Below are 14,469 nucleotides of genomic sequence, written 5' to 3'. Positions count from 1 at the left end.
CCACATCAGTAGAAACACCTTCAGTTGGCGTTTACTGTTTTCAACTCTTTATATTGATTTTTAACCATAGAATTCTTGAAAGTGTAGCTGAGATGATGTGAAGAGCTGGTTCAATATTATATGCTATCTGAATTTTGAACTGAATAAACAGACTTGCTTACTTGCAAATGGAAAATTTTGCCATTTGAATCTTTTGTTTTTTATATCAGCTTTTGTTTTTTACAAATATGTAAATATATTCAGACTCGGACTAGTGTAACTTATTTGAAAGAATTTGCTTGCATAATGTAAGAATGGTGAATTAAAAGTTTCTTTGAAAATGTAGTAAGCACTTTCCATCTTGTTAGAAGCACTCTTTTAATGCCAGGATGGCATGCTCCTGGCATCTGAAGGCTGACACAGATGGATTAAGAGAATGCTAGTGAGTTATATGGCATGATGTCTTTATCTCTGACCTTCTTCTGTAACTCCTCTGTTCTCATTTCCTTTTTTTCTTTCTGTTTCAATTACTTTGAGCAGCATCAAGAAAAAATTACCAATCCGCCAAAATGAGTAAGTCCCCATGTGAAGTCATGAAATGCTTGCTGTTAAAACATGCCATTTCATGCTTCTACATCTTAAACTTTGACCATTTTTTCCTCTGCGGGGGAAATGTCAAGTTTAGGTGGCAATATCACTAATTACTAAAGCAAATAATTAGCGTCAAAGTGACAGATAATTGCTTCTATGGTATGATACCATGTGGAGTTTCCTAAACAGTGTTTGACCCATTTATTCATGTGCTCCTTGTTTGTTTTGCTGTATGAAATCAGAAGATTGTTTCTTGTATTGCAACTGCTTAGTTTGTTGACATGCCTACTGTATCTACCAATAGGCTGGTTCATCAAGATGGAAGCCTGCCTGATATCACAATGATGAATTTAAATGCCAGTTTTGGAAAGGAACAGGAGAACATTTTACGAGAGCAGGAAAATGTGTTACAAGAGCAGGAAAAAAATGAGCAGGAAAACGTTTTACAAGAGCAAGAAAACATTTTACAAGGGCCGGAAAAAATGTTCCAAGAGCAGGAACACATGTTCCAAGAACCGGAACAACGCATAATGGAAAGGAGGGAGAAAAGAGATATGGAAGAAGGGCATGAAAAAGAAGAGGAGGAAGTGGATGAGGAGGAGGAAGATGATGATGATGATGAATCGGAGACAGAAGATATATCAGGTAGTCTGTGGAGAGAGTCTCAACTTGGTCTATTTTGTTTTACTGTTGATTGAAGGTGATTCATCTGGGATACATGTAATTCATTCCCTCTATTTCTTATTTAAGTGTTCCAATGCTCACAGACTATACAAATGGGGAGAGGGGGGAATAAGCAGACTTGAGTTCACCTTGACATTTACAGGTGCTGAAGAAGTCTTTAAAAAGAAAAACCTTGAGAGGGAGACAAAACAACATTAGAGACCCATAAGAACTCAAAGGTTATTCCAACATGATTAAGTTGTGTTGAAACTTGGCTCGATATACTTTGGTTCCTAGTGCCTTTTTCATTGCAGGGGTGAATGGCAACTCTTCAAACCTACTTCTTGTCTTATGCTCTGGAATTCTGTTTCTGAGGAATGTCAACTGCATTCTGTCATAAAATTAGGAATAAACACATTTGGCAGGAAGAATTGACACTTTGGGGATCTATGAATGACTTCAAATGAATCTCAATCACATTTTCCCTTAATTAAGAATTATAGCTGGTTTTAATATTGTTTTATTCTGAGGAAGAAAAGTTATAGTCAGAGGAAAAAATTGCCTCCCCCTTTATATTTCCAACAGAAGATAAAAGTAGCCCTGTTCACAAAGCCAAAAATAAGTTTCATTATGTTTGACTTGTCTTTGCAGATTTAAGAAACAAATGGCATTTGGTTATTGATCGCCTCACCGTACTTTTCTTGAAATTTCTCGAATGCTTTCATAAACTGCAAGTTTTTGTGTGGTGGCTTTTGGAACTGCACATTATCAAAATTGTCTCATCATATATTATCTGGGTCACAGTCAAAGAGGCAAGTAAATAATGGATGTGTCATCAGTTTCTCTTTCAGTATCAACTGAATTCAAAAACAAGGATGTTTTTGAATTTCTGAAATGTTGGTTTGGTTGGTTTATTAAATGTGTATTCCTCCTGTCCACTAAATGATGTAAAACACTAGGCTTGTCCCTAAAAGGTGCACATGAAACATAATTCAAACTTCAAAATGTAAACTTCAAAACTATATTTGATATTTTGAAGTTTTGCATGCAAATTGAAATTCAGTTTGTTCCAGCTCTATCTGATTCAGTAAACCAAGCTACCCAAATTGCTTAACTACTGTAATATACTATTGCAAAAATCCACCCCTTCCCCTAATCATCTTAGCCCAAACTTGGTCTTGTGCTCTTGCCATGGCCACCCTTTGACTACTGCACCTTTCGCATTGCTTTCCTTTCTTGCATCTTAGCAATGCTGATCTTTTCCCCCAAAACGCCACTGATCACATAGAACATTCCCTTCAACATCCAGCACAAGTAGCTTGTCCTTACTTTGGAAAGCTCTCCGCACCTTTCTCATCTTTATCTTTATGCTACTGTTTCACATTAAACCCCAGCCTATAATTCTTGATTCTTCCAAGACTACCACCCTTAGCCGATCAACTCTCCTGCTATCTTAAACGTTTCAATGCTCTCTCTTTTGCTGCTTCCTTATGCTTTGAATTCATTTTCAGAATGTTTTAGCACAAGGGAGCATAATAAAACTTCTCAAAATGTTGTCAAGTAATTAATATATTTTCTCATTTTGTGCTTACAGGTTTCCCTCCTTAACTATGTGTTTGTGATTGCCTGGGCTTTTGCTTTGCCATATTCTCAGTTCCGCCCACTGGCATCCAGTGTCTGCACTGTTTGGACCTGTGTAATTATCATCTGCAAAATGTTGTATCAGCTTGGAACTATTAACCCTGAAATGTTTTCTGTCAACTGTACAATGGCAAGTAGTAGCTATCTAATATTTTAAAAAGTAAAATAGAGTTGTTTAAAATAAATAATTTAGCAATTTGTGGATATTGTGGATCAACAAGAATGGAGACAGGCCCTTTCTCACGTGAGAAGTTAGTCAAGTTATTCCCCCCAAATCAGGAAATATCTCAGTGAATTTCTGAATCAATCACACATCCTGCCAAGTATTCAATTTGTTCGCTGTATGTATATTTGATGACACTGATGCTTCCTGTGGCATGGAGAGGCCCCAGTTGAACCTCTCCTAGCACTGATGGAGCTACTTCATTGTCTGCTTCTTTTCAGTCTCAGCTGTTAGTGGCAGATGCCTTAATGTTGCTTTATAAAGTCGATGATGAAACCTTTTTCAGGTGCCTGGGTTGCTCAGCTCTGTTCAGCGCCAAACTTATATTTTGGAGGCTCTTCACAACCAGCAAAGAGGTCTGGATAACCACTGTTACCTTCCTCAGTGGAGTCGTCCCATGACATATCACTACCTTTTTATTTTTTAAAAATTAACTACTACATCTCAGATTTTGAATAAAATTGCTGCACTGGATTATCACTGGTTTGAATAAAAATTTCCTGTGTCTTATAGTTTTCAAGTTATTGAGGGGAGATGAAAATTATGAGAATGTTATATACATGCATGATGCATTGTAGAATGATTTGTGTCATGTGACTCAAGTTGGGTCTACTGGACCTGAACTTTTTCAGCAATGTGGACTAAAGTTGCTTCTGGGGCCCCTCTGGGATTAGGGGCCCTGAAGCTAAAGCTTCATGGTAGTTTCATAGTAGATCTGTTCCTGGCTCTGTTCAATCAAAGCATCCTCCTTGAAGAAGTCAAACTAAAAATTATCTCTCTTTTTTCATTTTAGCCTAATACAACTAAGCCTCTAGAAGACATAAATGAATCACTACTTTACAGAAAGCCCATTGATCCAACTGAGTGGGTTGGATTGAGAAAGTCTTATCCACTTCTTGTATATTTGAGGGTAATTATTATTACTTGTTCTCTGTTGAATTTATTTTCAGTCTCAATAAATTATTTTCAGACAGTACAGTCGCTGAGTTGTCCATGTTTTTAGGGAGCATATTGCAAGCTGCAGTATGCTTGCTTTCAAAAGAATATTGGCTGATTCTTTGTAGCTCATATGGTTTCCTTCTCTTGCAGAATAACCTGCTGATGTTGGCAATCCTGGCCTTTGAAGTAACCATTTACCGGCATCAGGAATACTACAGATGTCGAAACAATCTCACAGCTCCTGAGACAAAAACAATTTTTCATGATGTTACCAGATTACATTTAGATGATGGAGTACTTAGCTGTCTTAAGTACTTTGTCAACTACTTCTTCTATAAGTTTGGTTTAGAGGTAAATTTAGTGCCAGCATGTTTCAAATAATATTTCCTATGGTGACTCCAACTTGATATTATTTATTACTTATTTATCTATTTTAGGGAATTATATATTTAAGGATTACTTGTTTCTGTATTTGGGGGATTAATGCCCTACTCTACAAAATAATTATCTTTGTATTTTAGAGGTCTGTGCAATTAAAGCCCTATACAATTCTACAACCCCCATCATTCTTGACCACTGGTTCTGGTAGCTGGGAATGATGGTAGCTGTAGTTCAACAACATTTGAGGACCCAAGGCTGAGAAAGGCTGATACAGAGCGTAGACTCCAAACATTTATCAGTGACACTATTACTTCTTTTTGCAAAAATATATTAGAATCGTAGAATCATAGAGTTAGAAGGGACCCTGAGGATCATCTACTCCAACTTCCTTCAATGCAAGAATATGCAGCTGTCCGTTACGGGGATCAAGACTGTGACTGTGGCGTCATCAGCACCACACTCTAACCAACTGAGCTATCAAAGTAATCTAGAGATGGCCAACGTGGTGCCCTCTGATGTTGTTGGATTGCATCTCCCATTAGTTCTAACCAGCCTGGCCAATGGTCAGGCATGATGAGTTATAGTCCAGCAACATCTGAGCGGCACCACATTGGCTACTCCGAAGTACCCACTATTGGTAAGCTAAGTTTGAAATATTGATTGAGAGAGAACCTGTTATATGCCAGTAAGCAAAGTGTTACATTGATTTTCAACCATGGAGGACGTTGCAGACAGCTGGGTTGGCGCCTCTTACACAAACCTTGAGGCAGAGCCTAGAACTTTCAACTGGAGGAGCAGCTGTCCCCTGACTCACAGAGTTGAGGCTTGTTTTTCCCATCCAGATTTATATTCCTACTGAACTGGTCTGGGAGTCAGGGAGCAGCTCCTTCTGCTGTTGAATGTTCATGGGGCTCTGACTGTTTCTGTAGGAGGTGTCAACCAAATAGTCTGCTCTGCCCTCCAGGATCCCTAGTGAACAGAAGCTCACAAAGTAAGAGACTTCAATTTTCTAAGAGTGATGCAATATATCTGTCAGTCATGGGCTAGCCAAGAGGATGTAAATTCTGATTTTCTTCTCCTTGTCACAGAGCTGTTTCCTCTTGTCAGTAAATGTAATTGGTCAACGAATGGATTTCTATGCTATGGTTCATGCCTTTGCGTTAATTGCTGTGTTATATCGACGCAGAAGAAAAGCCATTGCAGAGATCTGGCCAAAGTACTGCTGTTTTCTATCATGCATCATTACATTCCAGTACTTTATTTGTATTGGCATCCCACCTTCTCCTTGTATAGGTAAGGGGACTTCTTGCTTTCCGCTGATTGCGATTATCTTTTATTTTCACAGTAACCACTGAAAAATAGCCATGGCTCAGATTAGAGCTGCAATGAGTGATATGAATTACTTCCTGTAATTGTTCTTCCTTCTACCTTCATAGATTATCCATGGAGACATCCTAATGCCAACTTCAACTCTAATATCATCAAATGGCTATACTTTCCAGATTTTATTAAGGAACCCAATCCAGTCTTTCTTGTCTGTAAGTATTCTAATAGTAGCTTGTCCTCTTGTCTCATTTCTTGTAGCACATGTTGAAATTAATGTTCTGAAGCGTATTGGTGCATACAAATGGATAACAGTATCTTATTGCTAAACATGGTCATTCTGCATTTTCCAAGTCTCTCAGATTGGCTTTAAATCTGAAGCAGTTTTGAGTCTTTGAGAAGCACACCTACTCATTTCCAGATCAGTCCATGGCTTATGGTATTCACCCACCTCTAATATTCAGGCACTGCATATTTATTGCCCCCTCAAGTATAGCCTGGTCTCTCCCACAACCACTCACCACCTCCTAAACCCTTAGATAGGATAAACCCTTTCCTGGGAACCCTGCTAAAGAGGATAAGTTGAGTTAACAACACCTGTGTGGAACCTGAATTCAGTAGTCAAAGTTGGAGAGCATGCACCCCACATAGGCCTACATGGCTTGCATTTTAATGGTTTTCCTACTTGTGTGTGTGTTTATGTGCATGTGTGTGCTGCTGCCCTATTTATTTAATTAGTTGTTTGTAGTCCTTATCTTTCTTATCATAGTTTTAAGTTTTTTTAATTAATAAGGGTATGTCTAACCAAAGTTATTGGCTTGCATTTTAATTTGAGTGTCTAATTCCTGCCAGATGATTTCATGTTGCTGCTATGTGCATCCTTACAAAGGCAAACATTTGAAGATGAGAACAAGGCTGCTGTACGTATCATGGCTGGAGACAATGTGGAGATTTGCATGAATCTTGAGGCAGCTTCATTTAGCCAACACAACCCTGTCCCTGATTTCATCCATTGTCGGTAAGAACTGGATCTTGAATATTTCTAAAGGTCATACATCTTTCTAAAGATCTGGTTCATTTGTCCTCTTCCCAGACATTCAGACAAAAGGTGCTCTTTTCTTTTTATGGCTACTAAATTATGCTGTTCAAAATTGCAGAGCAACACTGATGGAATCAGACACGTAATATGCTTTCTCATATCATTATTACCCAAGATAAAAAGTTGGTGTACATTGCAACAGCCATGTAGATCATCATAAGCCCTGGAAAATTTGCACTGTACATTAGCTGGTGCTGAAACAATCAAGGAATAGAAGCCGGTCACACAGTGTTGCATTATATCTTGAAGGAGAAATGAATATATTAAGTTTATAGGTCGTTGGAGAGAAGCACACACTAACACATTTCATATGAATGACAAGCCTATTGTATGGGATTTGTTGCATTTTGATTTTGTTGCTTTCTAAACAAAACTAGATAGTGTATAGTACACATGATATTCTCATAGAGGAAGAAACCAGAGGAAATGACAAGAGCCAGAGTTCCTGCATTAGTGTCACTGAATCATCAATTTATTGATAAATTATACTGTGCCATTTGGGAACTCATATAAGGTATACGTCTGTTCTTTTGCCACTTGGCTCCAAAATAAAAGCTGTGCAGAAACACATTGATTATAATGATGCTCATGGAAAGATTTACCATTTTTTACTAATAAGCTTTAATGAGTTATGATAAAAGGAAAAGAGTTGTGTTATCCATGGAAAGTTTTAAAAGGGCTGTAGCTCAGTAGTAGAGTATTTGCTTGTATGCAGCAGGTCTCAGATTCTGTTCCCAAGCATCTCTAAGTAGGGCTGGGAATACCGTCCAATTGCAACTCTAGAGAGCTTCAGCCTGTCAATGTAGACGATACTGAGTTAAGTGAAGCAATTCATCTGACTCAGTATAAGGCAGCTTCCTGTGTTTCCGTAAAGAAGACAGTGACTTGAGTACTTTTAACTGCTTTGAGATTTTATTGCAGTCAAGCAGTATATAGATCTTGTGAAATAAATACTTAGTTTTCCTTCCACAAATAGGAGGGCTCCTTTTGCTTGGAGAAAGGACTCTGATCTAGGGGAGGCTTCAGCTGCTGAAAGTCAGGCAGGCAATTTTCAATGATTTCCCTTCCTTCTGCAGCCTAGCACCACCTCCCATGCTGTTCCTGATTTTTAGGGAGGACAGGGGCTGCAGTGGCAAAAAAATCTACTCTCCCTGCCCCCACACTTTCCTCCAGTAGGAGCATCCTGTGAGCAGACTTTGGGCAATGGGCAGTTAGGATCCAAGCCAGTCAAGATTTGCCACCATAGTATGATGCCAAATTTCTTTACCCACACAGGTAGTCATTTCAGCAAAATGAAAGGCATCCCAAACAGTTGACAAGAGCAAGTAGCTTGTTTGTTCTCTCTCTCTCTCTTTCACACACACACACACACACACACACACACACACACACACTCAGACACACACAAACCCTATGAATGGAACAAATAGATGCTTAACATTTTCCACTCCTGTATTCTCTTGTTGCAGATCTTACCTAGATATGGGTAAAGTGATAACATTCAGTTACCTCTTCTGGTTTGTCCTAACCATCATCTTCATAACAGGAACCACTCGGATCAGTATATTTTGTATGGGCTACTTGGTAGCTTGTTTCTATTTCCTGCTCTTTGGAGGAGATTTGCTACTCAAGCCTATCAGAAGCATTCTTCGCTATTGGGATTGGCTGATAGCATATAATGTCTTTGTGATTACAATGAAAAACATATTGTCGGTAAGTGTCTCATTATTAAGTCCAAACCCTATTAATATTTACCTCTGGATTGGAGGCACTGTTTTTCTAGCCCTTTGTGGTTTCAGCAGGAGAAATATATACCGGTAAATAAAAAAATCAAATCAAAGAAATGTATTCAGTATTTAGATATTGTTTTAAATACCGCTATAAACACTGTTCTTATTTGCCACAGCCAGAACAGAAGAGCTCTTATTAGGGGCTGTTGATGCACTGCAGCATTTTGTTGCAAGGATCCCACTTGCTCCCAGATATTTACCATACAAGATAGTAGAGGTCAGCTATGCACTGTATGTGCCTTCGATGGGCACTATTTCATGCAAAGGAGAGAAGGGAAAGCTTGTAGAATGGACCATGGAGTGAGATTTGATTATTATTTTTTTAAATCTTAGTTTTACTTTTATATCAGAGAAAAAATAAGTGGTAAACTGTTGCAGTGGAAAACCCTAGTAAAACAGTTATAGGTAAAGGTAAAGGTACCCCTGACCATTAGGTCCAGTCACGGACGACTCTGGGGTTGCGGCGCTCATCTTGCTCTATAGGCTGAGGGAGCCGGCTTTCTTTAGCTTTACATTGAGCAATCTAGCAGTGGCCTAGACTAATGGACTTTCACTTTAATTGTAACATTGTTTTTGTTTTGTCATCCTGAGATTTAATATATCCATCTATGTATTGCAGATAGGCGCATGTGGCTACATCGAGTCATTAATTCAGAACAGTTGTTGGGTGATTCAGACATTTAGCCTGGCCTGTACAGTTAAGGGTTACAAAATTCGTAAGTATAGACATCAAAATTCCTTTGCAATAATCTTAAAGTCTTACTGAAACTTACTTTTAAGTAGCTATTATTTCAAAAGCAGTTGCCATTTATTTTGTTTTTCCTTTGTTGCTTTGATGCTGAGAAATGAATATCTGAATACATTAAGCATAGATATAATTCAACTTCTTAAATTAAAATGGATAGAATTGGGAGTTTTTTGAAAACTATAATGAGAAACATTTGAGAAACATTTGATGGGAAATGCCTTTTTTCTTAAAAGATATGGTAGTATATATCACAATAGTGATCTTCTCCACTTACAATAAGATGGTTATAGTTCATTGTATTTTTTGGTAGTTGTACTTATGAAGCAGAAGATTGTACCAAAGCCAATATGTGGTGGTGATGTTTGCTAGGGTCAGATCTCTAGATTCCCTACTTGTTTTACCAACTGTCTGTACTCCCCATTATTCCTGTGGCATCTTAGGTGGCATTCTACATTTCATTCTTTTTTTCTGCATCTTGTTTTGATTGCTGCATAACACTTTTAGTTTTGCATGCTGTTGTTCCTTTCACAAAATACTGATCAATTCAGTATAACTAGAGTTGCTAGTCTTACAGCCACCATAGATGGCTGCTGGCCGCATAAATATCAGTGTGTACATGAACTGGTGAGGAATAAAGCAGAAAAATAAGTGTTTTAGCCACAAATGCCTTGAAACCTAAAGGGTTTAAAATGTAGGGACACATTAAGAAGAAAATTCCCTTCTTCCTACACACCTCTGTGAAGTATACTTATTGGGTAGCATATAAATTTTACAACACATCACAAATGATAAAGTTTTCTAGGTGGTTTACAATATTAATAAAACAATAAAATATTACACAGGTAACATCACTATGATAACTACTAGTCAGTGACTCCAAGAAATAAATTCCACAAATTTTAGAATGAAAAGATTAAGTGTTGTATATCCGACTAAGTTCTACTCAGAGTAGTAGACACATTGAAATTAATGAAGCTAAGTTAGTCATATTCATTAACTTCAATGGGTCTACTCTGATTAGGACTATCACTGGATGCAGCCCTAAGAGTTTAAAAGGCATGGGACATTTTTTAAAAAGTGATTACTTAGTTCTGAAAACTGAGTGGGTGCCAGGCTAGCCTCTCTATAGCCCCAAAGACTTTTTACCCAATAACCATCTGCTACACCTCACTTGGGGAAACCTGGAGAAGGGAAGAAATCGAGCCCAAGTTTTCTTTGACCATTTTGCACCCTTTAACCTTTTAAGAACAAATATTGCAGAATATAAATACAATACTGCTTACTATTCAGGAATTTTGTTTACTCTCATCAGCTTTAGATAAAAATCCAGACTGCAAACTACCCAGTGGGGAGGCAGGAATCATTTGGGATAGCATTTGTTTTGCCTTTCTCTTGCTGCAAAGAAGAGTCTTCATGAGTTACTACTTCCTTCATGTGGTTGCTGATATTAAAGCTTCACAGATTCTGGCATCAAGGTAAACTGAAGCATTTTGTTTAAATCTTTATATAGATCCATATACTATAGCAACTCTAGCTACATTCTGGGGCAAGCTGTCTGGCCTGCATCTTACTAGAAAGCAGTGAAAATAATTGTGCATGCATAAATGGAACTCGGACTTTTTGGCTCCCAAATGCCAGAAACCCAGAAGTGATTGTTCCGGTTTGCGAACATTCTTTTGGAACCCAAACATCCGAGAGGGCTTCCATGACTTCTGGTTGGCTGCAGGATCTCCCTGCAGCCAACCAGAAGCCGCAATTTGGTTTTCGAACGTCTTGGAAGTCTAATGGACTGCTGGAACGGATTCTGTTTGATTTCCAAGGTATGGCTGTACTTGAGTGCTCCCCACCACCCCTTGCTCTTCTCCCTTGTAGCCAAGAGAAGGAGTTCAGAAGCTTTTGCTTCTATTTTAAGTCAACTTGTCTGGATCCAGAATTGTGGTTAACAATAACTATGATTAGGTTTGTTTTGTTTTGTTTTTTTAAAAAAAACACTTTCAGAAACCATGGGGTTTTCATAATTAATTACAGTTCATTTGGCTATAAGAAGTTGGCTTTTTTAAAAAAAGTTAACTATACTGTAGTTAGTTAACCTCTGATTGCTACTTCAGACACATGATAAACTGAAGTTAGCCAAAAGCAAAAAAAAACTTCTGAATGCTTCCTCTCAGCTGCGTGCAAGAAAGAGGATAGGGGAAGGGAGGGCTGTGAGGCTCCCTACAGCTCATGCACGACGTGCTGAACTATGACATGTGAACACAGATGCTATATACATGTTTTGTTTTGTGTTGCATTGCTTTGACCCACATTTGGGGAACTGGTGAATTGTTTTCTTTTTTACAGAGGTGCTGAACTTTTCCAGGCCACAATTGTGAAAGCTGTAAAGGCAAGAATTGAGGAAGAGAAAAAATCAATGGATCAGCTGAAAAGACAGTATGCCTTTCTTTCTTCTTAGAATCTTAGAGTTGGAAAGGACCCAGGGGTCATCTAGTTCAACCCCCTGCAATGCCATTTCGCTTTTATGAGGGATTAACTATTAACTCTAGTGAATTTGCTACTAGATTAGTTGGTTAGAGTATAGTACCACTTCACTAACCTTATAAAATGTACTTTAGATTTACACCGTAGGCATTTATGGCCTTAGAATGTGGTTTAAACTGCTAGTTAGTAAACTAACTCACAGCTCCCCATTTCAAGAAACTAAGCACATTTAGGTGGTAGACAAAGGAAGAATGCAAGGAAGGAAGTTGCTAAGCTCAGTGCTCATTCCTGGCTTGCTAAACTATGATTTGGAAACTGGGAACGTTGCATCTGACTTGGGACAGTATCTTTAACATTTTAGGGCCAAATTATGTTGTGTAAATGCATGGTTAGAACATACTTCATCTCTTTACTTTTTCTTAAAAGTAGGAGTAATGGGGGAAGCCCAATTCAGATCACAGTAGGTCTTTATGTCCTGGTCCTGATAAGATTTCCCCTTCCCTTAAAACTGCTATTGACTTCAGGAAAGAAACTACTGGATTTTACATCGCATATAGGTGCACAAGTTGTGTTGGGTGTGGTCAGTGCACATACCCATGTCTAGGGGGCATAACTAACCCACTTCATCTTGCTAACCCCTTCATGGATTCAGCATTTACTGGTATCCAAAGCCTGAATATGGCTATAGTTTAGCCCTTAAAGATGTCTTTATGTGCTCATTAGCTTACTTACCCCAACTAATGCACAACACTTCACCCCTTCCAAGGGGAAGGCCTTGCATGATCCATGGAATTGGTCTCTTCTCCAGGATTGATTCCACTTTGCTCCCCATGACAAGACAAAGGGCCTGGGCAACTAGATCACCCATCTCTCAGGAGCATAAATAAGAGGCACTATGCCTTTTGCGTATGTGATGCAAATTTGTGTGTTTGCTGCAATTAAAAATCCATTTTGCTGTCCAGAGTAAATTACACAAGCTGAGAAAATTATACAAGATAAGAGTTTTGGAAGATTAGTTTTGGTTTTGCTCTTGCTCTGGAAATGTGGGTGGCACAGGAGGAAAAAGAAATGGATCAGAAGAGGAAAACAGTGTGTAGGGGGATTGTTTAAGATAAATAACAAGAACAAACGAGTTAATGAAAAATTAATTGCGTATTGTTGCAATGAATATACAGTCTCTAGAGAACGTATGGGCATAAGGTATTTTTGTTCTGCTTATTGTTTAGGGAGACCAACCCCACTCTTCTTTTGATAATAAAATTTAGTGTTGATATGCAGATTATCAGTATAAAGAACTAGGAGGTGGCATGGTTTAAAGAACAGTCCCGGCATACACAACCCCATTGTATACAATGATACATGGCCTCTCTATATAACTAGCCTTTGTGACAAGGATTGGGGTGGGGAATAATGCAGTAAGAATACATTGTGATGGTTTTGAAACATTTGCACTGCATATGCACAAAGATTGTTCTGTGACTCTGACAATGTAAAATTTGCTTTTTCAGAATGGATCGTATCAAGGCCAGGCAACAAAAATATAAAAAGGGTAAAGAAAGGGTGTTGAGCATGAACCAAGAAACCTCAGATGGGCAAGCAATTGAAAAGGCTCCTGAAGAAGATGATGATGGTACTATTCCTTCAATATATCCAGTGTTGGTATTAATTGCTTGGACCTTGGCAATATCAGCAAGAATGTGTGTAGGGAACTATTATATGCAATCCAGCCATTCAAAGAAAGGGCCTGATCACAGCCTGATCTTATGCATATTTACACAGAAGTAAATCTCACTGTGTTCAATGGGACTTATTCCAAAAATATCTATGCATAGGATTGATGTCTTAGGGCACAAATGCAGCTCACTAACCCTTCCCATTTACTTTAGTGGAAGAACAACCTGAGATCTGTAGTCACATGATTGTCCCTTTCACTGAAATAAATGTGAGACAATCCAGGATTTTGGATTAGAGTACTAAAGTACAGTAGACAAACAAATTCAAAATGAATGAATTATATTTTTGGAATTCAGAAAAAAATGGTTGTTACTGTTTTCAATCACTCTTATATTTCAGTTTATATGTAATAAAATTAAATTCATTGCAGATTTATATTTGAATTCATATTTCATATTAAGTAGCTATCAAATACTGATTGCTTTTTAAAAAAACTAAATTTACTCCCCACTCCCACTGATGACACAATTTCCCTCCCATAAATTGGGTTACATCCAATTTAGTTGTACTCATTGTCCAACCAATGACATCAATGGGCCTGACTAATTTAGGTCTATTAATTTATAAACGGCTCTACTCTGAATAGAACTTACTTAGATACAATCCATTGTCAGTGTGTGTGTTTTTCTCTTTGCCCAGAGTTTACACAGTGATACTGCACAGTGTCTCCTCAAAGCCTTTATGGGATACACACACACACACACACACACACACACACACACACACCCTGCCAAAAGTCTTAAATCTGTGAAATCTATTCAAATATCTTGTATCAGTACTTTTTTTAGCGGGGGGTTTACTGCACAACAAAGTACTGTGTCTCTTATTTTAAAAACAAAAAAGGCAGCCATGTTTCTGAATGTGAAATGTGAAAAGCCTC

The 14,469-nt window shown here is 38.1% G+C and overlaps 1 protein-coding gene across 7 annotated transcripts in view; it reads left to right on the top strand.

Moving 5' to 3' along the window:
- PIEZO2 (piezo type mechanosensitive ion channel component 2) overlaps positions 1 to 14,469 on the top strand; it is a 195,823-nt gene that overhangs the window by 149,915 nt on the left and 31,439 nt on the right. For all 7 annotated transcript variants that reach the window (XM_081873517.1, XM_081873521.1, XM_081873520.1 and 4 more), the window contains 13 exons: positions 875 to 1,215; positions 1,885 to 2,045; positions 2,828 to 3,004; positions 3,891 to 4,007; positions 4,187 to 4,387; positions 5,506 to 5,710; positions 5,854 to 5,955; positions 6,593 to 6,758; positions 8,309 to 8,552; positions 9,249 to 9,345; positions 10,690 to 10,852; positions 11,718 to 11,807; positions 13,364 to 13,485. In XM_081873517.1, the coding sequence (XP_081729643.1) occupies positions 875 to 1,215; positions 1,885 to 2,045; positions 2,828 to 3,004; positions 3,891 to 4,007; positions 4,187 to 4,387; positions 5,506 to 5,710; positions 5,854 to 5,955; positions 6,593 to 6,758; positions 8,309 to 8,552; positions 9,249 to 9,345; positions 10,690 to 10,852; positions 11,718 to 11,807; positions 13,364 to 13,485 (2,186 nt within the window). The remainder of the gene's footprint in view (positions 1 to 874; positions 1,216 to 1,884; positions 2,046 to 2,827; positions 3,005 to 3,890; positions 4,008 to 4,186; positions 4,388 to 5,505; positions 5,711 to 5,853; positions 5,956 to 6,592; positions 6,759 to 8,308; positions 8,553 to 9,248; positions 9,346 to 10,689; positions 10,853 to 11,717; positions 11,808 to 13,363; positions 13,486 to 14,469) is intronic.

Source organism: Podarcis erhardii, assembly GCF_964252035.2.
Source record: "Podarcis erhardii genome assembly, chromosome: 8".
Classification (NCBI taxonomy): domain Eukaryota; kingdom Metazoa; phylum Chordata; class Lepidosauria; order Squamata; family Lacertidae; genus Podarcis; species Podarcis erhardii.
This window is presented reverse-complemented; position numbering and strand designations above follow the sequence as displayed.